At 51.7% G+C, this 27,748-nt stretch overlaps 1 protein-coding gene across 12 annotated transcripts in view; it reads right to left on the bottom strand.

Moving 5' to 3' along the window:
- Positions 1–2,751: 2,751 nt before the first annotated feature.
- Positions 2,752–27,748, bottom strand: part of LOC133359754 (von Willebrand factor A domain-containing protein 5A-like) — a 35,521-nt gene continuing 10,524 nt past the window's right edge. For 2 of the 12 annotated variants that reach the window (XM_061578275.1, XM_061578276.1), the window contains exons 7-21: positions 24,703–24,899; positions 21,238–21,326; positions 20,300–20,444; positions 18,485–18,564; positions 17,688–17,802; positions 17,080–17,238; positions 15,666–15,778; positions 14,238–14,530; positions 13,492–13,545; positions 8,595–8,663; positions 7,522–7,593; positions 4,932–5,000; positions 4,251–4,510; positions 3,670–3,793; positions 2,752–3,107 (exon numbers count right to left, since the gene is read on the bottom strand). In XM_061578275.1, the coding sequence (XP_061434259.1) occupies positions 3,034–3,107; positions 3,670–3,793; positions 4,251–4,510; positions 4,932–5,000; positions 7,522–7,593; positions 8,595–8,663; positions 13,492–13,545; positions 14,238–14,530; positions 15,666–15,778; positions 17,080–17,238; positions 17,688–17,802; positions 18,485–18,564; positions 20,300–20,444; positions 21,238–21,326; positions 24,703–24,899 (1,913 nt within the window). In that variant the 3' untranslated portion in view covers positions 2,752–3,033. The remainder of the gene's footprint in view (positions 3,108–3,669; positions 3,794–4,250; positions 4,511–4,931; positions 5,001–7,521; positions 7,594–8,594; positions 8,664–13,491; positions 13,546–14,237; positions 14,531–15,665; positions 15,779–17,079; positions 17,239–17,687; positions 17,803–18,484; positions 18,565–20,299; positions 20,445–21,237; positions 21,327–24,702; positions 24,900–27,748) is intronic. The other 10 variants (XM_061578280.1, XM_061578278.1, XM_061578285.1 and 7 more) reach the window with 10 other exon arrangements.

Raw genomic sequence — 27,748 nt, 5'->3', positions numbered from 1 at the left:
GATCAGTCGATTCTTTACTGCAAGTTTTTGTTTGGTCATAAACAAACTACATTTTCTTAACTCAAACATAATATTAGTGGTTGTTGGCATAGAGATCTGGAGAAAATGTTATTTTTTGATTATCCATGATTTTTAATTATCCGCGGCCGTCCTCTCCGTCATTCGCGCGGATAATCGAGATTCTGGTGTACTTGGCGAATGCTTTCTTTTTTACATATGACTTTTACACAGAACAACTAGATACAAGGGGAGAGAAAATTGTTAAATAAACACACATGTAGTGTGTCCATGTTAAAATGCGAGTGGACCTTCAGCCCGACGTAGCCACAGAGCCATGTGACAGCCTCCTCTCGCACTGAGTATTGAGAGTGCTGGAGTCTTGAGAGGATTGAGGAGTGCTGGAATATTGGGAGTATTGACAGTGCTGGAGTATTGAGATCATACACATGCTTCTTACACACATACACTGCACACCCACACTCCGCATGCATACACACGCTTCTTACACACACACACTCTGCAAACTCACGCAACGCACACACCTTGAGAAGTTTAGTCGACTGCATTTTATTTTCCTGAAGCTTAAAAGCATCGACATTCAACAACAATAACCATGGTAAACTCTGCAAACCAACCAAAGACACCCATTTATCACACCGAACAGTAAAAAGTAAAGCCGCATGCTTAAATCCATTCCCAGATACTGGAGTATATATTTCACCTCAACGCACAATACTATCGCGGAGTATTATTAGACAGTTTTTAACATAGGCCATTGTGGACATGAAGGCAGTGGGATGCATCCCAGTTCCAGGGCTTGAACCCAGGACCCCAGCAGTGCTGGCTCAGTGTCCCTGACACTGCCCATTACGAAACCTGAGACATCCAGACCCAGGTCTTGAACTCAGACTCTCGCATTAATGGCGTCAGTGTCTATGGACACGGCCACTATGAACGTCCTGAGAAACCTAGACGCGGGTATTGAACTTAGGCACTCGAAATTGATGGCTTCAATGTCTATGGACACGGCCACTATGAACCTCCTGAGACACCCAGACCCGGGTCTTGAACTCAGGACCTTGGCATTAATCGCTTCAGTGTGTCCATAACACGGCCACTATGAACATGACACTTATTGTAAACACACACCGAGGCAGATTGCGTTACCGAACGTAAAGCTTTGCCTCGGCCATCATGGTACAGCTCATGACGCTGTGTGAACTACAAAATGTGCAGTGAGAAATTGCGAAAGTGTTCTTTGTATAGAAACTCAAAACCATAATCCTGCACAGCTCAAAATAAGGCATAATTATGTTTTAAACTAAGACCCCCATAGAGTATAGAGAGAGTTCCTTGTCTATAAACATCTGGACAATTTGTCATTATTGGTTCAGGCAGAGCCTGACTGCTGCTGCTGCTGATACTCCTAATGGCAAACCCCAGTCCAGAGTTTTGCTTCTGCTGAACCAATGCTGCTGAAATCACCCACGTCCAGAACGCCGTGCGGATGGTAGGTAGGTAGTATGAGAAACTTTTTTTTTTTACGTGGAGAGACGGGGGATTATTATGCAAAGCAGTCCATAGCGTCTTGCTTAATTTAGCATGAATTGTCGATCAATTTGCTTGTAAAGCCTTGGGTGATTTTGCCCAATTCAAACCCAGGATCTTTCGACACCTATGGTTCTGGAGTGTCTCCAATGCGGCAATTATTAGGGGCGCCACGATGGCTCGGAGATGTTAACCACCTCGCGTGAAATGTAGTGGCTCGTGGGTTCGATCCAGACCCTGACACCTGCTGTATATTTAGAGTTTGCGTGTCTCTCTTTCTCTTTGTGGTCGCATGGCTTTTTTTTCTCCGGGTCGTCCGGTTTTTTTCCTCCACATTTACAATCAACATCATGCATTTAGAGTAGTTGGCTGCCGCTATAAATGTCCAGGCGATGATAAGCCAACTTCGTTGTGATAGCCAGGTCAGGGCTTCTAAAAAAGAGATACACAGCTCAATGGGACCTTACACCTGGTAAAATGAAAAAAAATGTTTAATAGTTTATGAGCTTCATCACAGATAATTACAGGAGCCAGACATCCCGGCCACTTGAATTGAATCCACCACTCATGGTATAATCTCTGACATTGGCTTCGCATCTCAAGATGCATCAACCTTCCGGTCTCGCCCAGAAATATTTTTGGATACAACTAACCCCTCCCACCAACCCCGCAAGCCCATGATTTCTTATAACAATTGTTAACCCACGAAAGCCTCACCAAGTCTGACCTCTGTTTTTGCAGGAAGGTCATGCGAAGTTAAAATTTTCCCCCCCCAAATAAGGAAACGAAATTGCTGTTGCTGCTGCTACTGTTGACAGCAAATCGTCTATTGACTTCACCATCGCCAACAAAACTTTAAGGGGAGACGTAACTCCAGGCAAAAATGCGTAGATTAACTCGCAATGGGTTGTTTTGAGAAACTGATGGAAAAGAGCGCGGCGGGTGGGGGGTGTGGAGGCAGAGCACAGCGTCATGGAGGGGCAGTGCAGGGTACAGTAGGGGTGGTGTGGGGTACAGTAGGGCAGTGTGGGGTCCAGTAGGATCGGTGTGGGGTACAGTAGGGGCGGTGCGGGGTACAGTAGGGTGGTGGGTGGTACAGTAGGGGCGGTGCAGCGATGCCTGAAGACACAAGAGGTGACGGGCCATGAGTGACAGGGGATGAAGGCTGAAATGCTAATAGTAAGGAATAACATTGGAGTTAAATTGATACTGATGTTAATGTATAAGAAAAGTTATAGGATGGGGATAGTAATGTATAGGATTGTGGTTATACTATGTTGATGGTAATGTATAGGATTGTGGTTAACAGGATGCTGATGTTAATGTATAAGCAGAGCAGTTATATGATGGGGATGGTCATTTATAGGATTGCGGTTATATTATGGGGATGGTAATTTATAGGATTTCAGTTTTGGATTGGGAATGGTAACGTACATGATAGCGGTTAACAGGAAGCTCATGATGGTTGCCAGGTAACCGACTGGGCTACAGCTTTCCTACGTCGACGTTCGTCTTCAGCAGCTGATTGGCGGCTTTCACGCAGAGTGTCAGGTCCACAGCTGGAAGGACATCGATCAGCAACATCGTATCGTCATCATCAGTAACATCGTCATCAACATCGTTGCCATCAGTAACATCTTCATCGTCATCAACATCGTCAGCAACATCGTCTTCAGCAACATCGTCGTCAGCAACATCGTCATCAGCAACATCATCATCAGCAACATCGTCACCATCAGTAACATGATCATCAACATCGTCTGCAACATTGTCATCAGCAACATCGTCGTCATCATCATCATCATCAGAAACATCAGCAACATCATCAGTAACATAATCAGCAACATCGTCATCATCAGCAACATTGTCATCAGCAACATCATCATCAGCAACATCGTCGCTATCAGTAACATCATCATCAGCAACATCGTCGTCATGAGCATCATCATCAGCAACATCACCATCAACAACATTGTCACTGACCTCGTCACACTCACCACACTCACCCACACAGCCAGGCCCGAGGCCTTGAATCCCAACAGCTCCCACCCCTCACCTTATCAAGGTAATTTCGTCACCCTCACCTCATCACCCTCACCTCGTCACCCTCTCCACACTCACCTTGCCCACGCAGCCAGGCCGAGGCCTTGAGTGCCAGCAGCTCCCACTCGTCGTGGTGGTCTGGGGCCAGAGCGTGCAGCCACACCAGGGCCACCACCGTGGCCCACACCTCGTCGCTCACGCCCTGCACCTCGTCACACACACAAACTCCTCGTCACACACACAAAGACACCTCGACACACACACCTCGTCACACAGACACACACCTCTTCACACACACACCTCGTCATAGGGAGTTAACATCTCCTGGCCATCGCAGCACACAAGCCAGTGGGTGAGTGAAGCGATCCTCTCACCAGAAGTACTCGCTACAAGCAGGCACTGCAAGCTAGTGAGACAGTGAAGGGAGTCTCCCACTAGAAACACTCACTACTAGCCAGTGACAGTGAAGAGAGTCTCACTAGAAACACTTACTACTAGCTAGTGATATTGAAGAGAGTCTCTCACTAGAAACACTCACTACTAGTCAGTGACAGTGAAGAGAGTCTCACTAGAAACACTCACTACTAGCCAGTGGTAGTGAAGAGAGTCTCACTAGAAACACTCAGTACAAACCAGTGGTAGTGAAGGGAGTCTCTCACCGCAGGAGCTTCCTTGCGCAGTGCCTCCTCGCTCGACTGGACGACCGAGGCCAGCTGGGCGGACAGCTCCCAGGCCCCGTGGGCCCTCTGCAGGTCGACGAGCTCCAGGAAGGGCAGCTCAGCTGGAGTGTCTGGAGCAAAGTAATCGCATTCCATGGCTTCTTGTCCGTCTCCTGGGCCGTGCAGGTCATCTGACCTGCACGGCGAGTTCATAATCATCTCGGGCATCGACATCTTGGCAGAGCTTGAACAGCATCGACCTGAGATGAAGCCGAGAGGGGGAGACGCATTGCTATCAGCAGCATGCACTTGGTCACGCATCGTTGTGTGTCTGTGCACATCCTTGTCGTGTTGCATGTGCACATCTGTGCGTGTGTCAGTGTTATCCGAACCGGTCATGGGCCTCCCCTAGGTCGACTCTGCTTCAAATGAGTACTTGGTGCAATGTGTAAAATATTACTACTAGGGAGAGAAATGCGGCCGGGCGTAGTGCTGGCCACCCACCCCCTCATGTGCAATTCCGGGCTTCATAGGTGCTCGCTAACAGCACTTGCCCCAACAATATGTTAACGCCACACGGGGTATCTTTGTATTTGTTTTGTTTGTGTGTGTGTATCTGTGGTGTGTGTGCTTGTGCTGTAATGGCAATGTGCATTCAGTGGATCGGATTGTTGTACCCACTTGCAACAGGAGCAGGCATCATTGGACAAGCCATTGGCATCATGGACTGCATGGAACCACGGTTAAACGCTGTAAAACACACAAAGATGGGGGACCGCTCATTCAACCTTCCTCCAGTCGAGCTCTTTCCACTGCACGAGTGATAAGTCCCAGTGCCGTGCCAGTGACGCTCGATGGACGACGATGCGACCTCACGGCGTGCCTGGCTGTTGCCTGTGTCTCTGTGTGTGCCTGTGTTGTGTGTGTATGTGTGTCTGTATTTGTAGCTGTCTGTGTGTGTGCGTCTGAGTGTGTGTCTAAGGGGAGCAGTAGTGTAATGGTTGGAGTACTGCGCTATGAACCCGGTGACCGATTTCGATTCCTGCACATGGCCAAAACCAGTGACGATTATCTAAACTGATATTGGGTGTTCACTATGTCGACTTAGTCGGATCGGCCTTCATATGCTCTCTCTAACAGCACTTGCCCCGACAATCTGTTAAGGCTATATGGGGGATCGTTGGCTTTGTATTTGTGTGTGTATCTGTATAGCTGTATGTGTGTGTGCGTGTCTGTGTGTTTTTTTCCCTAATGATGGTAATAGGTGTGGCACTGCAGGTTACTTTTTTATGGAGTTAAATAAGGACTTGTGATCGCGGGCCTCAGTGGCCCACTTTAGTGGCCCACGATCACAAATCCCTATTTAACTCCATCAAAAAAGTAACCTGTAGCACCACACCTATTACCATCATTAGGGGAAAAAACGGTGATCCAATCTCTGACCCCCAGGAACAGGTTTGCAGAAGTCCTGCGGGAGGAGAAATCCCTCGACATGGGAAAGATTGTGGGACAAAGTGGGGTTGACCCTGCGGAGGCTGCGGTGCCCCAAATATTTGAAGTCACCCCCTGTGAGGGGCTGGCTGAGGTGCCATCTGTTGAGGAAGTACTAAAGGCGATCCAGAGTCTGAGACCAGGAAGGCACTGGGCAGAGATTACCTCCCAAGCGAAATGCTGAGGGAGGGTGGCATTTGTGCACAGACTGCCCTACATGACATCATAATAACAGTATGAACTACTGGACGGGTTCTGCAGGATAGGAAGGATGCCCTGGTGGTCCCTCTTTTTAAGAAAGGGGACCACACAGACAGTAACAACTACAAGGACATCTCACTCAGTGTGCCGGGTAAGGTCCTGGCAAGTATTATTCAACATCGCCTTGCAAGGCACACTGAGCAGAAGCTTGCAGAGGCCCCCTGTGGTTTCAGGAAAGGGCGGTCCTGCACAGATGCCATATTTTCTGTCTGTCTACTACAGCAGAGGTGTAGAGAATTCCAACAAGACCTACATCTCTGCTTTATTGACCTGTCTATGATATCATTAATAGGTCTATGATATCATCAGTAGGCCTGGGCTTTGGGTTTATCTTCGTGCTTTCAGAGTCCCTGACTCTCTGCTCACAATCATTAACGACCTTCATGATGGTGAGCGGGCCCGGGTAAAGCTACGTGGCCGGGAGTCGAAGCCATTCCCTTGGGGTGCGCGACAAGGATGTCCTCTGGCTCCCACATTGGGGCCTTACCATCAGCCCCACCAAAGCTAAGCACCTGCCTGGGTATTTTGTGCCACCAAACACTCCACCCGCTCAGCTCCCCATTGGTGATGGAGCAGTGGAGAGTTTCCCATACCTGGGCAGTGTGCTTATGACCAGCTCTGGTTTGACAGCAGAGATCTCACTCCGAATCAGTCGGGCGATATTATCTTTTCATCGGCTGTGCAATACTGTGTGGAAGCTACCTGGTCTGTCGCTCAGCACGAAACTTCGAGTCTTCTCAGGCACAGTCATGCCCTCCCGCCTCTATGCTTCTGAAACGTGGATTCCTCTAATGGAACATCTGCGCCGGTTAAAAACATTCAGGCTAGCATGGCTACAATTCATTTTGGGTTTAACCAGGCATGATTGTGTGAGGATATCACAAATCCTTGAAAGATCTGGACACATTCCCATCAGTGAGCTCCTCCGGCAGGCAAGACTGCATTGGCTGGGTCATGTAGCCCACATGCCCAGCCACCACATGCCCAAGCAACTTCTGTTTGGCCGCACAGAGGGGGCTAAACAGGCTCGACATGGGCTGGAGAAGAGATGGACTGATGTGGTAACAGAGGATGTGGAGCTGAGTGGACTTGCCGACGACTGGTACCAGTCGTGTCAGGATCGGCCGCTATGGAGGAGGCTTGTAAAGGACGCAACTGGGTAATTGGAGGCAATCACCCTCCAGCCACAACGGAGGGCAGAGGAGCAAAGTTCATAACAATGAGTGGAATGCCAGGTGGCTAAAATACAGTAAGTTGGTACAGTAGGGGGTACAGCTAGTGCATCTACCAGTCATCGCAGTCAGCCAACCCATGGCACCTGGGTCTGTCCTGTGACCTGTCAGTGGGCGTTCAACACTTCACATGGCCTTAACATGCACATAGCCTGGAACAAGCACCATGGAGATGTTACCACTACTTAGTGATGAATGGCGGATGTTGTGGGTATGTATGTGTATGTGTCTGTGTGTATGTTCGCAGACATCATCAATGGGTGCAACTGGGATATAAAAAAAACAACCTGTTTTCTGTGGAGGACTCTTCTTGAACGATGCAAACATTCCGCCAAATATACTCCTCTTTGATCGCTGCTCTATAAAGATGCAAACAGACAACCCCCCAAAAATAATGTGAAAACACTCAAGCCAAATAAAACGCGTGACCTTGCCGATCTAGAGGGAACCCAGGAGTCACGGTGGCTAAGAGAAATTGTTAAATACCTTGTCCTGATATGCAGGGAGGTCATGGGTAAGATCCAGACCCCGATGCCTGAAATTCTCGGGAGCTTGAATTGTCACTGAAATTATCAGGTGCTCGAAATTAGGCAATTTCATTCTCGGGATCTTGAATTTCGCCACTGAAATTCTTAGAAGCTTGAATTTAGCCACGGATATTCTCATGAACTAGAATTTTGCCAATGAAATTTTCAGGAACTTGAATTTTGCCACTGAAATTCTCATGAACTTAAACTTGGCCACTGAAATTCTCATGATCTTAAATTTTGTCATTAAATTCTCATTAACTTCAATTTAGCCACTGAAATTGTCAGGAGCTTGATTTTAGTCACGGAAATTCTCAGGATCTCCAATATTGCCACTGAAACTCTCAGGAACTTAAATGTAGGCAGGGAAATTATCATGAACTTTAATTCAGCCACTGAAATGCTGAGGTACTTGAATTTAGCCACTGCCATTCTTAGGATCTTGAATTTAGCCACTAAAATTATCAGAGCTTGAACACGTGCGATGAGATGTTTGTAGCCGTTGTGGGGAGCGGTGGGTTAACGCATTTTGGCTTCTTCTTAGGTGTTGCTCACTAATGGCACATGCCCCAACAGTCTGGTGGAGCTATACGGGCAATCCTTGTCTTTTTGTCCGTGTTAAAACTTTATTACTTGGAAGACAAAGTCAGCTGGACGTGGTGGTGGCCACCCACCCCCTGGTGCGCTGTACCAGCTCGCTAGCAGAATTTGCCCCAACATTCTGTTAAGACTATACGAGGGGAGGAGGCAAATTTGTCTTTGCGAATCTGTGTGTGTGTCTGCTTGTGCTGTAATGGAAATGTGCATTCAGTGGATCGGATTGTTGTACCCACTTGCAACAGGAGCACACATCATTGGAGAAGCCATTGGCATCATGGACCGCATGGCACCACGTTTAGGAGCTGTAAAACACACAAAGATGGGGGACTACTCATTCAACATTCCTCCAGCCGAGCTCTTTCCACTGCACGAGCGATCCGTGCCAGTGCCGTGCCAGAGACGCTTGATGAACGACGATGCAATTTTACGGCGTGCCTGGCTGTTGTATGTCTCTGTGTGTGTCTATGTGAGTGTATCTGTGTGTGTATCTGTGTGTGTCTGTGTATGTCTTTGTAGCTATCTGTGTGTGTGCGTCTGTGTGTGTGTCTATGGGGAGCAGTAGTGTAATGGTTCCCGTACGGTGCTATGAACCCGGCAACCGAGTTCGATTCCCGCTCATGGCCAAGACCAGTGACGATTATTTGAACTGGTATTGGGTATTCACTATGTCGACTTAACCGTATCGGCCTGCATAGGCTCTTTCTAACAGCACTTGCCCCGACAGTCTGTGAAGGATATACGGAGGATTGTTGTATTTGTATTTGTGTGTGTATCTGTGTAGCTGTCTCTGTGTGTGTGTGTCTGTGTGTGTGTCTGTGTGTGTGTATTTGTCCGTTCGAACGCTCACTGCGGAGGAGAGGCTGCCACTCCTCTGTCGGGAGCTGGAACGGTACCGCTTGGATCTCTGTGGCATTCAGGAGGTCCGGTGGACCGGCTCTGGCTCCTGCCACTGAGAGGTGGACAGTCCTCTACTCGGGGCAGGAGACTACTAAACAACAGGGAGTGGCTCTTCTTCTGAACAAAATAATGAAGGGGGCGTGGGAGCGTGGCAGTGAGGTGTAGGAAGCTGTAAGCCCCAGGCTACTTTGGGCTCACCTTCCCATCAACCAGAGGCGAGGAGTGGTGGTCGTGGTTACTTATGCCCCCACCGAAGATGAATATCCGTGCAGGGATGCAGGCAAGGCCGATGAGTCAGATGTCTTCTATGACCTCCTGTCACAGGTGCTGGCTAAAGTGGCCCCTTGGGATAGAGTCATCTTGTAAGGTGACTTTAATGCCCGAGTTGGTAATGATGCTGGCACCTGGTCTGGAGTGATTGGAAGGCTTGGGCCAGATCAGCTCAATAACAATGGTAGGAGGCTGTTAGATTTTTGTGCAGCCCATGGGCTTGTAATCACCAACATGCAGTTCCGGCAACATCATGGATGCATGCCGGGTCGAAGCAAGAACATCTGCTGGACTACATAGTGACAGAACAGCGGATGCGGGCCCATGTCCTTAACACTAGGACCTACGGTGGAGCTGATCTGCCCACTGACCATCGACTTGTCATCTGTAATATGCGCCTGCCATTATTCCACTCCGGTGGTGTGTATACACCCAGGACCGCTTCAAAACCATATTGGCTTGGTCTCAGCTAGCTGATGAAAGTTGCAAGTGAGAATTTCATCATCGCTTGTGGCTAGGGTTGGCATTGTCCCCCACTTCTCCTGATGTCGAGGGGAAATAGGTGAGGTTTAGGACTGTGGCTCATACAGCTGCAATGGCTGCGTTGGGTACATGTGTAGTGACATCGTTGGATGTCACTGTGTGAATCCAGCCTGGGAAAGGCACGGCGCGCAATGTATTGACATCGCTGCCACCACCTGAATGTGTATGCAGTACGGGTCCTAGCGGGGCTCAGTGAGCACTGACTGACAGTGACAGATGGCACCACGCTCTGCGTGCAGTGCCAGCCCCTACAGGATAGAGGGCGAGAGTGCCGGGCATGGTTCAGGTTTACAAAGGGGCCATGGCACTCTGGTTGTCCAGGTGAAGATCCTTCTCGAGGTTTGGAGAAGGTGGGCATGACTAGGGGCGGAGTGAGCCCTGCCACACAGGTTATAAGCCGGAGCCCTAAGTGACACCGGCTGCTGTTGTTATCCTGAAAAAACGACGTTCAACGTCTGACGTCCAAGAAGAGTCATCAACACGTGGACCTGGACCCAAGCTGGGGTCCCGTCCATTCGTAGCTACTCCAAGTGAAATGAGTGTAGTTAGCCTGGTGGACCACCACCATAGGTTATTATCTGGTGAAGGGGCAGTTACCCGTTCCTGTTAGTGTGTTGGTATTAATAAATGTTGCCTCCAAAGAGAGTCTCAGTTTGAACCCACTACACATGGTCCAGACCTCCCCAGAAACCCTGGCTGACAGAGGAGGTGTTCAGGCTGGCTAAGAAAAAGCGACAGGATCGTCAACAGCATCCCACATCAGAGAATGAGGAGGCTTACCACAGCCTTCGCTTGGAGGTTCGGAGAGCCATGAGGCGCTGCAAGGATGGGTGGTGGTCACGGGTTGCTGAGAAAATGGCATTTGCCTCAGTGGCCCGCGATCACAAATCGCTGTTTAATTCCATAAAAAGTAACTTGCAGCGCCACACATATTGCCATCATTAGAGGTTCTGGGGGAGGGGAAATCCCTCAGACAGGAAAAAATCGTGGGACAAAGTGGGGATGACCCTGCTGAGGCTGCAGTGCCTCAAATATTGGAAGAAGTCGTTATCCCGTGTGACCAGGAAAGTCACCGGGCAGAGATAATCTGCCAAGTGGCGTTTGTGCACACACTGCCCTACATGACATCATAATAACAGTCTGCACCACTAGACAGGTTCTGCAGGATTGGAAAGATGCCCTAGTGGTCCACATCTCTAAGCAGGGGGGACCACACACACTGTAACAACTACAGGGGCATCTCACTTCTCAGTCCTGGCAAGGATTATTCAACATCGCCTTGCCATGCACGCTGAGGAGAGGCTTGCAGAGCCCCAATGTGTTTTTTTAGGAAAAGGCAGTCCTGCACATATGCCATATTTTCTGTCCATCTGCTACAGCAGAGGTGTAGGGAATTCGAACAAGACCTAAATCTCTGCTTTATTGACCTGGTCAAGGCCAATGATACCATCAGAAGGCATGGGGGGCTCTGGGTTGTTCTTTGTGCTTTCGGAGTCCGTGAGTCTTTGCTCACAATCATTAAGGACCTTCATGATGGTGAGCGGGACCAGGTAAAACTACGTGGCTGGGAGTCGGAGCCATTCCCTGTTCAACTTGGGGTGCGACAGAGATGTCCCCTGGCTCCCACATTATTTACCATCTACTTTGAACACGTAGTTCGTGAAGTCTCTGATAGCTGCACCATAGGAATATCCATCTGGTACAGATACAATGGGAGGCCGATCGATGCCCAGGTGTGGTCAAGGGATGGCCCCCTATTGGTCAATCATGTTTTGTATGCCGATGATCTGGTAATTGTTGCTCACTCAGAGGAGGAGTTGGAGGTGCTGCTGCTGAACCCGGAGCTTGCCACCAAAACTAAGCACCTGCCTGGAAATTTTGTACCATCAGACACTCCACCCCTATAACTCCAAATTGGTGATGGGGCAGTTCTGGAGAGAGTGAAGAGTTTACCATACCTGGGCAGTGTACTCACGACCAGAGGTCTCACTCTGAATCAGTCGAGCGGCATTATCTTTCATTCGGTTGCATAACACTGTGTGGAAGCTACCTGGTCTTTCGCTCCACACGAAGATTGAGGTCTTCTCGGCTACAGTCATGCCCTCCATTCTCTATGCTTGTGAAACGTGGACCCCCCAAATGGAACATCATCGCAGGTTAGAAACATTTAGGCTGGCCTGCCTACGATCCAGCCTGGGTTTAACCAGGTTGGATTGTGCGAGGAGCTCAAAAATCCTTGAAAGATCTGGACAAAGTCCCATTGATGAGCTCCTCCGGCAGGCAAGGCTGTGTTGGCTGAGTCATGTAGCCCGCATGCCCAGCCACTGCATGCCTAAACAGCTTTTGTTAGACCGGATAAAGGGGGATAAACGGGTGCGGCACGGGCTACAGAAGAGATGGAGTGATGTGGTACAGGAGGATGTGCAGCTGAGTGGACTTGCCAATGACTGGTACCAGCGGTGTCAAGATCGGCCTCTGTGGAGGAGGCTCATGAAGGGTGCTACTAGGCAGTTTAAGGTAGTCGCCCTCCAACAACAATGGAGGGCAGAACAGTGATGCTCACAACAACGAGCGGAGGGCTGGGCGACTAAAACACAACAAGTTGGCACAGTAGGGAGCACAGGTGGTGCATCGGCCAGTCAGTCGACCCGCGGCACCTGGGTCTGCCCCATGACCTCCTGCAGGCGGGCATTCGACACTTCACGTGGCATCAATGTGCACATAGCCTGGCACAAGCACCGTGGTGACGTCACCGCCACTTAGTAGCGAATGTCGGTTGTTGTTGGGTGGGTCTGTCTGCATGTGTATCTGTGTATCTGTGTGTCTGTGTGTGCCTGCGTCTATTTTGCATTTGCTGAAACGTTGATTCAGGGTGGCATCAGAGCCGTGTATGCACTCGTGGCAGCAGACACTGGAGGATACAGCAAACACCTCTACTCCCGCCATGCATGGGTGCTGCAAAAAGCACACCGAGAACACTGGGGGACGGGGGGGGTGGGTACCGGGGGACCTCCGCCTCGCTCCACCTCCCTCTTACACCTCTGACGTTTGTCCGCTACCGGCAAGCGATCATCCCGTGCTAGCTAGCGCCACGCCGGTGACGTCATTGTCCTCACCGCATCGTCGTCGTCCTCACCGCGTCGTCCTCACCACGTCGTCGTCCTCACCGAATCGTCGTAGTCCTCACAGCGTTGTCGTCGTCATCACCACACCGTCATCGTCACTGTGTCATCATCGTTCTCACTGCGTCGTCCTCATCCTCACCACGTCATCGTTGTCCTCACCACTCTGGGCCAAAGCGTGTGCACACCGTGCACGTGTGGCTCCGTGAGCGGTTTTCATTTTTGATTTGTTCCGTGCCCACCACCACCGCCGCCACCACCACCGCCGTCAAATCCGCAACTGCACAGCTGCACCCACCTGCGTCCACTACGTCCATACTATACGACGACGAGTCACACACCACGCTGAAACCTGAAACGGCAACCACGGCGCCGCTTAGCGTCCCCACGTCACCCCCCACGCCACCCCCCATGCCGCGCCCACGCCGGCCCCCAAGCCGTGCCCACGCCGCCCGCTACCGTTGCCCCCCCCCCCCCCGACTGTGCCGCCAACCGTGGAGGAGGGGGGGGGGGGGGTCGTTGCCATTGTCGTTCGTGATTTTCGACTAAAACACCGAATGACTGACACACCAAACTGGCTAAAACATCGACCGACTAACACACCAACTGACTATCAGACTGACTGACTGACAGACCGTCCGACCAATACTGATTAACAGACCAAACGACTAGCTATCCAACCGACTAGGCAGACCGACAGAGACAGCAATTGAGTAAATGACAAAAATCAAGTCAGGCTGAGAGACAGAAACTCCAAATGACTGGCATATACCCACAGACAGACACAACAACTGACTGACGGACATAACCACAGACTGACTGACCCACAGGCTGACAGACCCTACCACAGACCCACAGACAGACCGACTGACATATCCACAGAGAGACATACAACACACCGATTGACTGACATACCATCAGACACAATGACCGACTGACATACCCACAGACTGACTGACCCACACGCTGACCGACCGTACCATCGACCCACACACCGACCACATAAAGCCTCCCACCCCCCTCCCCCGCCCCCCCCCTTCTAACCTGAACCACCAAAGAAGTGATGGCGTGGGGTGGGGCGCTCCTGCATGGCGGCCCCTAGTGGCTGGCGGGAGTCGGTGTCCACTCCGACGAAGGCCGTGTAGGGGGACACGACGCCCGACTCCACGCTCAGCGCCACCACTCGCTCCCGGCGAGACTTGGCCTCCGCCTCCTCCTCCTCATTCTTCTTCTTCTGCTGCTCTGCGTCTTCCGGCGCCGGCGTAGAGTCGGGGGTGTTGGGACCCGACACGAGGTGGCGGATCATCGCCTTGGCTGCGAGCCAGTGCAGGGTGGCACTGGGAGAGGTTACGGTGGAGGGGGGTGCAGAGGCTCACTCACTCTGAGCCTGAGAACCGCTCCCTGAGTCTCTCCCTGGGTCTGCCTGAGCTGCTGTTCCCTGGGTTTGCCAGATACGGATAGCTGCCTCCACCCCGACTCCACGTGATCAGCGGTCTCATGGCCGTGCACCATGGTGTGTGGGCCAGCACGCTCAACTTCCTTCAGCAGCCTTCACATGGCTCCCTGGGTGACCGTGAGGCCTACACCCGGGCCGGAGCCTGCACGGGTTGCTCGGCGAGCCGTGCTGTGGCCAGCGGGGTGCTGGGAAAGCCTCATGGGGTCCATATTCAAGGCAGCCTCCTGGATGCCTGTGGGTCCTTTGTTGGGCTGTAAAATGCTTAACATCTGGAGGCTTTAGTGACCAATATTATCCATAATCGAGGTTTTTGGGTAAGATCGCGTAAATGTGTCATTAAACCCGCCACCAACTGACACAGCCAATTAGTAATGTTATCCATTGTAATTGATATCCATTGCAATTTGCATGACTACATTAACCCCCCCCACCACCTCTAGCCTTCGCACCTGACTGGCTCACAAGGTGACGACATCACATTTATCCCAGGACATCTATTTAAGAATGAAACAGGAGGAGGATTTCGCCACAACTCGGAGGCTGTCCGCCTGATGATGATGCCGGTTGTTGTTGTTGTAATTACCGGCGAAACGTCACACGGGTACTCCAATTATAAACGCTGTTGTGGGTTTACTCTCCAACCCACAACCGGTGTAGTGCTGTACTAGTAACGAATTGGCACGTTTTGTTTATGTCACAAACCTCACTGATTGGCTGTGTCGGGTGGTGGTGGGTGTAAGGACACATTTATACCTCTTATTATGGACTATAAAATGCTGCTGGCTCGTTTGTTGCTGCCTTGGCAGCCACCTGTTTTGAACATCTTTATCGGTGGGTCGGTGGGTGAATGAGTGAGTGAACGAGCGGGTGGGCGAACGAGTGGTGAACGAGCGGGTGGGTGAACAAGCGGGTGGGTGAATGAGTGGGTGGGTGGGTGAATGAGCGAGTGAATGATTGGTTGGGTGAACAAGCGGGTGGGTGAATGAGTGGGTGGGTGAACGAGGGGGGCTACGTACCGGGACTCGCCGGGGTTGGCGGTCTGGCTGGTGACGGGAACCCGGTTCTCCACGGACTCCCCATGCAGGGAGTACTTCAGCACTGCCTCGCCCTGCCATGGGGCAGCCGGAGCCTGCAGAGACGAGAGGCTCAGTCCGGGAGCCTAACCCAGAGACCCGGTGCCTACCTGAGTCTCACTCTGACCCTGAGTCTCAATCTGACCCCGTGACCCGGTCACCCCAAGTCTCACTCTGACCCAGAGACCCGGTCACCCTAAGTCTCATACTCTTAGTTCTTACGGTAAAGTCACGTAGGTAAAAAATTAACCTAAAATGAATAAAAAATATAATAAAAATCACGACGTTCCGGAGGCAACACAAGTCTCCGTCATCAGGTGGGACCGTCACAGCCAGATTTGCTGCATCAAGTGAGGCAGGGATTCAAGATGCAAGCCCTTAAATACATCATGTCTCTGATCATGTCCGCGAGCACAAGTCGGATTTGAAACACGGCAAAATTGAGTCTTCCGCCGTTGCCGATCATTGCTACAACGCGGTGGGCTCTCATGATATTGTTTTTTCCAAGACTAAGCTGCTCTGCAAACCCTCTGGCTACCATCAAAGGTTTGTACACGAAGCCATTCAGATATACAAACACCGACATAATTTCCACCGTGATGATGGGTACAAACTTAGTAATCATTGGAAAGATGTTATTAACCATGTAAAAAAGATTTAACTACACATTTTTGGACCATCTTATCTGACAGGCACTATTTTACTTTACCGAGTGTTAACATCCCCAGTGTTTAACAGTACTCTCTTTATTGTCAGGCAACACTGGTATAAACATGGGCATTTTCGTTCTTTTCTATCATGTGTATCAACAGGTGCTTGTACATAGACATTTCCACGTAGACTTGCACCCCGTACTCTCTTTTAGCCCCCCCCCCTCCTCGTCCAATACGTTAGCATGTGCAACAATAGTCACTTGCGCACAAACACGTCCACGTCGCCGACGCCTACGAGCACTTCGTGCCTTCTTTTAGCCCCCCCCCCCTCCCGATACATTCCATTCATTGGCTACCACATTCTGATAAGCTCCCCCCCCTCTCCTCCCCCCTCAACTTGTATTTAAGGGCTTGCATCTTGAATCCCTGCCTCACTTGATGCAGCAAATCTGGCTGTGACGGTCCCACCTGATGACGGAGACTTGCGTTGCCTCCGAAACGTCGTGATTCTTTTTTTTCATTTTAAGTTAATTTTTTACCTACGTGACTTTACCGAAAGAACTAAGAGTATGAATCCTTGCAGTCACGAAAGCTTCAAATCTAGAACCCTAAGTCTCACTCCAGACTCTGACCCTAAAACCCGGCCCCTCCTGACGCTCAATTAGACTTGTCCCCGTGTCCCCGCGTGTTGCGTGTGGTCTCACTGTGCCAGCGAGCTGTGCGTAGAGGATGGTTCGCTGGCCCAGGAAGATGCTGCGCGGCACCTCGGGCACCACGATGGCCGATAGGCCCGGGGGGAGGCTCCAGGAGAGCGACACGGAGGTCAGCGTGGGCTGGAGAGCGCACTTCAGGGCCTTCAGCACCTGGGGTGGTAGGCGCGGAGACGGAGGGAGATGGAGGGAGAGGGAGGGTGAGGTAAAGGCAGAGGGTGGCAGGGAGGGAGGAGAGGGAGGGAGGGAGGAGGAGAGGGAGGGAGAGGGGGAGGGAGGTTCCGATAATCGTCAATGATGGTCGCCGTGAGCGGGAAATGAACCGAACCGGTTCTGGGCCTCCCCCGAGGTCGAAACGGAGAGAGATAGAGACACAGAGACACAGAAAGAGACAGACACAGAGAGAGAGACAGAGAGACACAGAGAGATACCAAGACAGAGACACAGAGACAGACAGCCCTCTGGATGTCTGTCATAGAGACAGAAGACAGATACAGAGAGAGACGCCCAGAACCCGGGCATCCGAGTGGCACTTGTCAGGTGAAGGGTCTCCGTGTTCGCGGTTTTCAGTCTGAGCGGACCTAGGGACGCACGGCGCTCACCTTGCCCTGCAGGCGCTCCTTGCCGGTGATGAACTCGGCCGTCCCTCCTCCGCTGGCGGCGATCCCCTTGATCAGCTCCGTGGAGGCACCGTCACCGATTCCAAAGGAGAAGCAGCTACAGACACATTGACACACAGATACACAGACAAACACACAGACACACACCGACACACACACAGACACGCAGACACGCACATACAGACACACAGAGACGCACACACAGATTGAAGAACTAAGTCCGGGCCTAGTATAGTCACTGTGTCTTAAATAAAGAGGCTCCACGTATCCAGTTGTCCAAGTCATTACACTACTACACACTACACTACTACACGCTACACTACACTACTACACGCTACACTACACTACTACACACTACACTACTACACACTACACGCTACACTACACACCACACTACTACATGCTACACTACACTACTACACGCTACACTACACTACTACACACTACACGCTACACTACACTACTACACACCACACTACTACATGCTACACTACACTACTACACGCCACACTACTACACGCTACACTACTACACACTATTGCACGCCACACTACCACACACTACACTATGACACACTATACACTACGCCGCTACACACTACCTACACCACTAACCACTACAATACACTACGCGACTATACACTACACTACTGCACTACTAGACGCTACACTACACTACCTGCACTATTATACTCAATTGAAAACAAAGATTGAGTAGTTGAATGAGCAGCTGAGTGAGTAGCTGAGTGAGTGAACTAGTGAGTAGTGAGTGAGTCTAACCGATGCTTGCTTGCGTTCTTCTTCACCAGGCTGATGACGTCACGGGTGTTGGAGACTTCTCCATCAGTCAGCACCATCAACTATGACATCACAAAATCACAGCACCATTCACTCTGACATCACAACCCCATCAACTATGACATCACAACATCAAAACACCATCAACTATGACATCACATCACAATACCGTCAACTATAATATCATAACATCACATCAATTACGTCTTCTGTGTGTGTGCGTGTACACGTACTCTGTGCGTGCATGTGCAGGTGTTACACATGACGCCTGTGGACGAATTCCATGTGTTTGTGTGTGGTGACGTCACCGCCACTTATTGGCGAATGGCGGTTGTTGTGTGTGTGGAGAGCGGTAGTGTAGTGGTTAGCGCAACGCTGCACTACGAAGTTGGCGACCCGGGTTCGATTCCCGCTCACGGCCAACACCAGTGACGATTATCTAAACCGGTCCTGGGCCTCTCCAAGGTCGACTCAGCCTCAAATGAGTACCTGGTGCGGTGTGTAAACATCGCCACTGGGGAGACAAAGGCGTGGTGTTGGCCACCCACCCCCTCGTGTGACGTGCCGGCCTTCATAGGTGCTCGCTAATAGCACTTGCCCCTACAGTCTGTTACAGACTATGCGGGGGATGTTGTCTTTGTATTTGTGTGTGTGTGTACGTGTGTGCCTGGGTATTTTGTACCATCGGACACTCCACCCCCACAACTTCCAATCTGTGATGGGGCAGTTGTGGAGAGAGTGGAGAGTTTCCCATACCTGGGCAGTGTGCTCATGATCGGCTCCGGTTTAACAGAAGAGGTCGCACTCCGAATGAGTAGAGTGGCATTATTTTTTCATCGGTTGCGTAACGCTGTGTGGAAGCTACCTGGTCTGTCACTCCGCACGAAGCTTCGGTCATTCCCTCCCTTCTCTACGCTTGTGAAACGTGGACCCCCATAATGGAACATCTTCGCCAGTTTGAAACATTTAGATTGGCCTGCCTACGATCAATCCTGGGTTTAACCAGGCTGAATTGTGTGAGGAGCTCACAAATCCTCGAAAGATCTGGACAAAGTCCCATCGGTGAGCTCCTCTGGCAGGAAAGGCTGCGTTGGCTGGGCCATGTAGTCCGCATGCCCAATCACGGCATGCCCAAACAGCTTTTGTTCGGCCGGATAGAGGTGGCTAAACGGGCATGGCATGGGCTAGAAAAGAGATTGAGTGATGTGGTACAGGAGGATGTGGAGCTGAGTGGACTTGCCGATGACTGGTACCAGCAGTGTCAAGATCGGCCTCAGTGGAGGAGGCTCGTGAAGGACGCTACTGGGCAGTTGGAGGCAGTCGCCCTCCAACAACAACGGAGGGCGGAGGAGCGATGCTCACAACAACGAGCAGAGCGCCGGGTGGCTACAGCACAGCAAATTGGCATAGTAGGGGGCACAGGTGGTGCTTCAGCCAGCCATCTCAGTCAATCATCCCGTGGGACCTGGGTCTACCCCGTGACCTCCTGCCAGCGGGCGTTCGACACTTCACGTGCCCTCAAGGTGCACATAGCCTGGCACAAGCGTCGTAGTGACATCACAGCCACTTAGTGGCGAATGACGGTTGTTGTGTATATTGACGTGCGCCTCTGTGCGCATCTGTGTGTCTACCCGGGGGACGTTTGTAATTTTGGGTTACCCCTTAAAGACACTAAAACCACCTCCAAACCCCCCCCCCACAATGTTGTCGATCACAATGGACTGGCCCAAGCGCGACTTGCCGAATGGCGAGAGGAGGAGGGGGTGGGGGAGGTAGCGGTTGGACCGCGCCACTCACCTGCCGGGGGTGTTCCGGCCGGCATGCCGAGCGGTAGATGGCCACCAACGGCTCCAGGATTTCGGTGCCCCCCAAGTTGGCGCTCATCCCCTTGACGAGCTTCAGCGCCTCGTCCATGCTCGCCTGCGAGTACTCACGGCTCTCCCTGGGCGGGGGGGAGTACAGCAAGCGGGACCGAGACGTCAACTCTCATCACCGGGGTGGTTACACCGTGGCATCCACAGCCCCCACTCCCCTCGCTCCTCCAAACCCCCTCTCCCTTCCCCTTCGCTCCCTCCATCTGACCCACTCCCTTCCCTCCCCCCCTTGCTCCTCCCTTCCCTCCCCTCTCCCTTCCTCCCCACTCCCCACTCACTCCTCCCTCCCCGCTTCCACCCTCCCTCCCCACTCCACCCTCCCTTCCCACTCCACCCTCCCTCCCCACTCCACCCTCCTTCCCCACTCCACCCTCCCTCCCCGCCCCCACCCTCCCTCCCCGCCTCCACACTCTCTCCCCGCCTCCACCTTCCCTCCACACCTCCACTCTCCCTCTCCGCATCCTCCCTCCCCACTAGACCCTCCCTCCCCACTCCACCCTCCCTCCCTGCCTCCTCCCTCCCTCCACCCTCCCTCCCCACTCCACCCTCCCCCCACTCCACCCTCCCTCCCCGCCTCCACCCTCCCTCCCCGCCTCCACCGTCCCTCCCCGCCTCCACCCTCCCTCCCCGCCTCCACCGTCCCTCCCCGCCTCCACCCTCGCTCGCCACTCCACACTCCCTCCTCCCTCCCTGGGGAGGAATGGTCATCTGTGAATAAGAGCTTCATAGCTCATCGGATTCATCCTCCTCCTCCACTCTAAATACAGAGTCTGAGTAACATGGGGGGCTGAGTGCTAGGGGGCTGGGTAAGGGGCTAGGGGATGTGGGAGGGGCTACGGGGGGCTAAGGGTGGAGGCTCACGGGAAGAAGCTGTTGTAGCTGCTTCCAAACGCGTAGACGTTGAAGAAGCAGCCGAGAGGCAGACTCTTCAGCAGCAGCATCAGCGTCTCCTGCAGGGGGGGGAGCAAGGAATTAACATGGCGTAGGCATGGGGGAAGCATTGGGGAAGCATGGAATTAACATGGGGGAAGGATGAAATTTACATGTGGGAAGCATGAGAAAAGCATAGAAGAAAGGAGGCCACAGTTTAACACGGTGCAAGCAAAGGACTCAGACTCACCACACAGACCCATAGACTCACCACACAGACCCACAAACTTACCACACAAACCCACAGACTCACCACCAGACCCACACCACGCAGACCCACAGACTCACCGCACAGAGGCCCACATTGACCCACACACACACAGAGACGCACACACACAAAAACCCACACTCACCACTCGCAGACCCACAGACTCACCAAACAGACCCACAGACTCACCACACAAAGACCCATAGACTTACCACACAGACCGCACAGACCCACATACTTACCACAGACCCATAGACTCACTAAACACAGACCCACAGACTCACCACACAAAGACCCATAGACTTACCACACAGACACACAGACTCATCACACAGCCCCACAGACTCACAACACAGAGACCCACATAGAGACCAATACACACACAGAGACCCACACACTTGCCAAACAGAGACCCACAGACTCAACACACAGAGACCCACATAGAGACCCACACACACAGACACAGAGAATCACCGCACAGCGAACCACATAGACCTACATACACACCGAGACCCACACAACAACAACAACCTCCATTCGACACTAAGTGGCGGTAAAAGCGCTTATGCCAGGCAATGTGCATGTTGAGACCACGTGAAGTGTCTAACGACCGCTCGCAGGAAATTACGGGGCAGACCCAGGTACCACGGAATGACTGAGACGACTGTCTGATGCACCACCTGTGCCCCCTACTGTGCCAACTTGCTGTGCTATAGCCACCGCGCTCCGCTCGTTGTTGTGAGCATCGCTTATCTGCCCTCCGTTGTTGTTGGAGGGCGACTCCCTCCAACTGCCCAGTTGCGTCCTTCCCGAGCCTCCTTCACAGAGGCTGATCTCGACACCGCCAGTACCAGTCATTGGCAAGTCCACTCAGCTCCACGTTGTCTTGTACCACATCACTCCATCCCTTCTCTAGCCCATACTGCGCCCGTTTAGCCCCCTCTATCCGGTCGAACAAAAGCCGCTTAGGCATGCGGTGGCTGGACATGCTGGCTACACGACTCAACCAATGCAGCTTTGCCTGCTGGAGGATCGTAGGCAGCCCAGCCTAAATGTTTCTTACTGGCGAAGATGTTCCATTAGGGGGGTCCACGTTTTGCAAGTGTAGCGAAGGGAGGGAATGACCATGGCCGAGAAGAGCCGAAGCTTCATGTGGAGCGACAGACCAGGCAGCTTCCACACAGCGTTACGCGTCGATGAAAATACATTGCCGCTCAACTGATTCGAAGTGAGACCTCTGCTGTGAAACTGGAGCCGGTCATGAGCACACTGCCCAGGACTGGGAAACTCTCCACTCTCTCCACAACTGCCCAACCACCAACTGGGAGTTGTGGGGGTGGAGTGTCTGATGGTACAAAATACCCAGGCAGGTGCTTAGTTTTGGTGGGACTGATGGTAAGGCCCCACCTCTTAGTGGCATACTCCAGTTTCAGCAGCAGCGCCTCCAACTCCTCCTCTGAATGAGCAGCAATTACCAAATCATCGGCATACATAATGTGGTTGACAAAAGGGAGCCATCCTTTGACTGCACCCGGCATCGATCAGCCTCCCATTTAATCTGTACCAAATGGAAATTACCCCGGTACAGCTAATGAAGGCTTCACGCACTACGTAGTCAAAATAGATGTTAAATAATGTGGGAGCCAGAGGACATCCCTGTCGCACCCCAAGGTGTACAGGGAATGGCTCTGACTCCCGGCCACATAGTTTTACCCGGGCCCGCTCACCATCTGCCCGGTGCCTTTCCTGGTCTCAGACTCTGGATCGCCTTCAGTACTTCCTCAACAGATGGCACCTCAGCCAGCCACTCACAGGGGGTTGACTTCTTCTTCCAATATTTCAGGCACCGCAGCCTCAGCAGGGTCATCCCCACTTTATGCCACAATGTTTTTCAGGCTGAGGGATTTCCCCTCCCCCAGGACCTCACAGAAATTCTCAGCAAATCTACAAACCTGTTCTTGGGGGTCGGAGATTGGATCACCGTTTTTTCCCCTAATGATGGTAATAGGTGTGGCGCTGCAGGTTACTTTTTTGATGGAGGTGAAGAATGATTTGTGATCGCGAGCCACAGAGGATTCCATCTCCTCAGCAACCCGCGACCACCACCTATCCTTGCAGCGCCTCACGGCTCTCCGAACCTCCGAGCGAAGGCTGCGGTAAGCCTCCTCATTCTCTGACGTGGGATGCTGTAGATGATTAGAGTGGGCCTGTCGCTTTTTCTCAACCATCCTGAACACCTCCTCTGTCAGCCAGGGTCTCTGGGGTGGTCTGGACCGCGTACCCAAAGCAGCCATTGCAGGTGCATGAGTCACGGTCCTAAACCTCGATCATTTACCCTCAAAATCAGGAGTGGGGGATAATGCCAACCCCAGCTGCAAACGATGATAAAATTCTCGTTTGCAACTTTCATCAGCTAACTGAGACCAGGCCACTTTGGGTTGGAATTGGGTCTTGGGTGTACACCCACCACCGGAGTGGAAGAATGGCAGGCGCATTTTACAGATGACAAGTCGATGGTCAGAGGGCAGATCAGCTCCACGGTAGGTCCTGGTGTCAAGGACATGGGCTCGCATCCGCTGATCCGTCACTATGTAGTCCAGCAGATGTTCTTGCTTGGACCCGGCATGCATCCATGATGTTGTGTGGATGCGCCGATGCCAGAACAGCGTGTTGGTAATTACAAGCCCATGGGCTGCACAAAAATCTATCAGCCTCCTACCGTTGTTATTAAGCTGATCTGGCGCATGCCTTCCAATCACTCCCAACCAGGTGCCAGCATCATGACTGACAAGGGCATTGAAGTCACTCAACAAAATGACTCTATCCCGGGATAGAGACCCACACACACACACACAGAGACCTACACACAAACACATAGAGCCCCACACACACACATAGAGCCCCACATACTCACCACACAGAGACCCACACACACAGATACACATAGACCCACACACACACATACACAGAGACCCACACACACAGATATACATAGACCCACACACACAAAAACACAGAGACCCCCACACACACAGGCCTACACACAAACACACACATATAGAGCCCCACAGACTCACCACACAGAGACCCACACACACAGAGACCCACACACACACGTACACAGAGACCTACACACACGTACACAGAGACCCCCACACACACACAGAGCCCCACAGCGACTTTCCCACCTTGGCGCTGTGGATGCGAGTCTCCCTCCCTCCGCTGCCGTCATTGACCATGGGGCATTCCATGCTGCCGGAGCAGTCCACCACAAAGATGAACTCCCCTTTCTGAGTCAACGCCTCCGCCCCCTTGGCGGACTTGGTCTCTCCAGCATCCGGGAAGAAGTTCAGCATGGCCACTGTGTCACTCATCAGAGAGGAGGCTGGGAGGAGGAGGAGGTGAGGGGGGAGGGGGGAAGGAAGAGGTTATGGAGGAGGGGAGGGGAGAGGAGGAAGGAGGAGGGGGAGGAGGAAGGGGTAGAGAAAAAGAGGATCAGAGTTTGGCCGCGTTGTCGTGGATGTTGACTTCCTCGCCTGGTAAGCACGAGGTTGTGGGTTGTTGCGAGGGCTTAGAGACAGTGACGGTAGTGGGGGGCCTGGTGAGGTGACCTAGAGGTGAGCTGAGTAACTGGCTCACTGACAAATAAATGAGTGACTAGGTAAGTGAGTGACTGTATAGTCTATGGGTAAATTACTAGGTAGGCGAGTGACCGGCCAAGTTACTGGGTGAATGAGTGAGTGACTGAGTAAATGAGTGACTGGGTAAGTGAGTGGGTGAGTGACTGGGTGAATGACTAGGTGGGTGGTTGAGTGAGCGAGTGAGTGACTGGGTGAATGAGCTAGTGACTGGGTGGATGAGTGACTGGGTAAGTGAGTGGGTGAGTGACTGGGTGAATGGGCTAGTGACTGGGTGGATGAGTGACTGGGTATGTGACTGAGTAAGTGAGTAGGTGAGTGACTAGCTGGGTGGATGAGTGAGCGAGTGAGTGACTGGGTGATTGATTAGGTGGGTGAGTTACTGGGCAAGTGAGTGAATGAGCTAGTGACTGGGTGGATGAATGACTGGGTATGTGACTGAGTAAGTGAGTAGGTGAGTGACTGGGTGAATGACTAGGTGGGTGGTTGAGTGAGCGAGTGAGTGACTGGGTGAATGAGCTAGTGACTGGGTGGATGAGTGACTGGGTAAGTGAGTGGGTGAGTGACTGGGTGAATGAGCTAGTGACTGGGTGGATGAGTGACTGGGTATGTGACTGAGTAAGTGAGTAGGTGAGTGACTAGCTGGGTGGGTGAGTGAGCGAGTGAGTGACTGGGTGATTGACTTGGTGGGTGAGTTACTGGGAGAGTGAGTGACTGTATTCGTTCGGCAACCAGAAGCCAATGCAGCTCAGTGAGCCAAACTAATACGTTGCTATAAGGTCGTCGCACAAGGAGCTATAAACCATCATCATGCGACACTCCACTCATCCTCGCAGCAGCGGCTTCTGGCTAAGCCATCGAACAAAGACAGTCACCCCACCATTGCTCTGCTGTCAGATACGATATACACTACACAATACACTTTACACTACACTACTATAAACTACACTTCTATACATTACATTGTACACTACTATACACTACACTGTACACTACTATACACGACACTTCTATACACTACACTGTACACTACACTACTATACACGACACTTCTATACACTACACTGTACACTACACTACTATACACTACACTTCTATATACTACACTACACTTCTATAAACTACACTGTACACGACACTACTATACACTACACTTCGAAACACTACACTGTGTGGTGAGTCTGTGGGTCTCTAAAGTGATGAGTCTGTGGGTCTCTGTGTGAGTCTATGGGTCTCTGTGTGACACTATGGGTCTCTTTGTTAGTGTATGTTCGTGTGAAAGCTGAAATTATGTAACATTATACAGAGCCAACCGTGATAATCGGAGGTATGGGTCTTTGTACGAGTGTGTGGGTGTATATGTGTCTAAGGTATTGTCTTTGTCTTTTGTGTGCCGGCTCTCACTGGTGCTGCTAATCGCTACTAACAGCACTTGCCCCCACCATCCCGTTTCTATGCTACCTGGGGGACCCTCCATCTGTGTGTGTATCTGTGTGTGTGTCTCTGTCTGTTTGTGTGTGTGTGGTATTGCCGGGAAAGGTTCTGGCAAGGATTATTCAACATCGCCTTGCCAGGCATGCTGACGAGAGTCTTGCGGAGCCCCAATGTGGTTTCATGAAAGGGCGGTCCTGCACTGATGGCATATTTTATGTCCGTCTGCTACAGCAGAAGTGTAGGGAATTAAAAAAAGACCTACATCTCTATTTATTGACCTGGTCAAGGCCTATGATACCATCAGTAGGCCTGGGCTGTGGATTGTTCTTCATGCTTTCGGAGTCCCTGACCCACTGCTCACGATCATTAAGGACCTTCATGATGGTGAGAATGCCCGGCTAAAACTACGTGGCTGGGAGTCGGAGCCATTCCCTTAACACCTTGGGGTGCGCCAGGGATGTCCTCTGGCTCCCACATTATTTAACATCTGTTTCGATGACGTAGTTCGTGAAGCCTTCAATAGCTGTACCGGAAGAATTTCCATCTGGTACAGATAGAATGAGAGGCTCATCGATGCCCGGGTGTGGTCAAGGGATGGCTCCCTATTTTTTTAACCATGTTATGTATGCCGATGATCTGGTAATTGCTGCTCACTCAGAGGAGGAGTTGGAGATGCTGCTGAACCTGGAGATTGCTACTAAGAGGTGGGGCCTTACCATCAGCCCCACCAAAACTAAGCACTTGCCTGGGTATTTTGTACCATAGGAAAATCGACTCCCACAATTCCCAATTGTTGATGCGGCAGTTGTGGAGAGAGTGGAGAGTTTCCCATACCTGGGCAGTGTGCTCATGACCGGCTCCGGTTTGACAGCAGAGGTCTCTCGCTCCGAATAAGTCGAGCGGCATTATATTTTCATCGGCTGGCAAACACTGTGTGTCACTCCACACGAAGTTTTAGGTCTTCTCGGCCACAGTCATGCCCTCCCTTCTCTACGCTTGTGAAAAGCGGACCCCCCGAATGGAACATCTGAGCCGGTTAGAAACATTCAGGCTAGCATGCCTACGATCCATCCTGGATTTAACCAGGCTGGATTGTGTGAGCTCACAAATCCTCGAAAGATCTGGACACATTCCCATCAGTGAGCTCCTCCAGTAGGCAAGG

The sequence above is a fragment of the Lethenteron reissneri genome, chromosome 66 (genome assembly GCF_015708825.2).
Source record: "Lethenteron reissneri isolate LAM-NWPU_2019-01 chromosome 66, ASM1570882v1, whole genome shotgun sequence".
Classification (NCBI taxonomy): Eukaryota; Metazoa; Chordata; class Hyperoartia; order Petromyzontiformes; family Petromyzontidae; genus Lethenteron; species Lethenteron reissneri.
The sequence above is the reverse complement of the archived record's forward strand: the minus strand, read 5'-3'. Positions and strand labels throughout refer to the sequence as shown.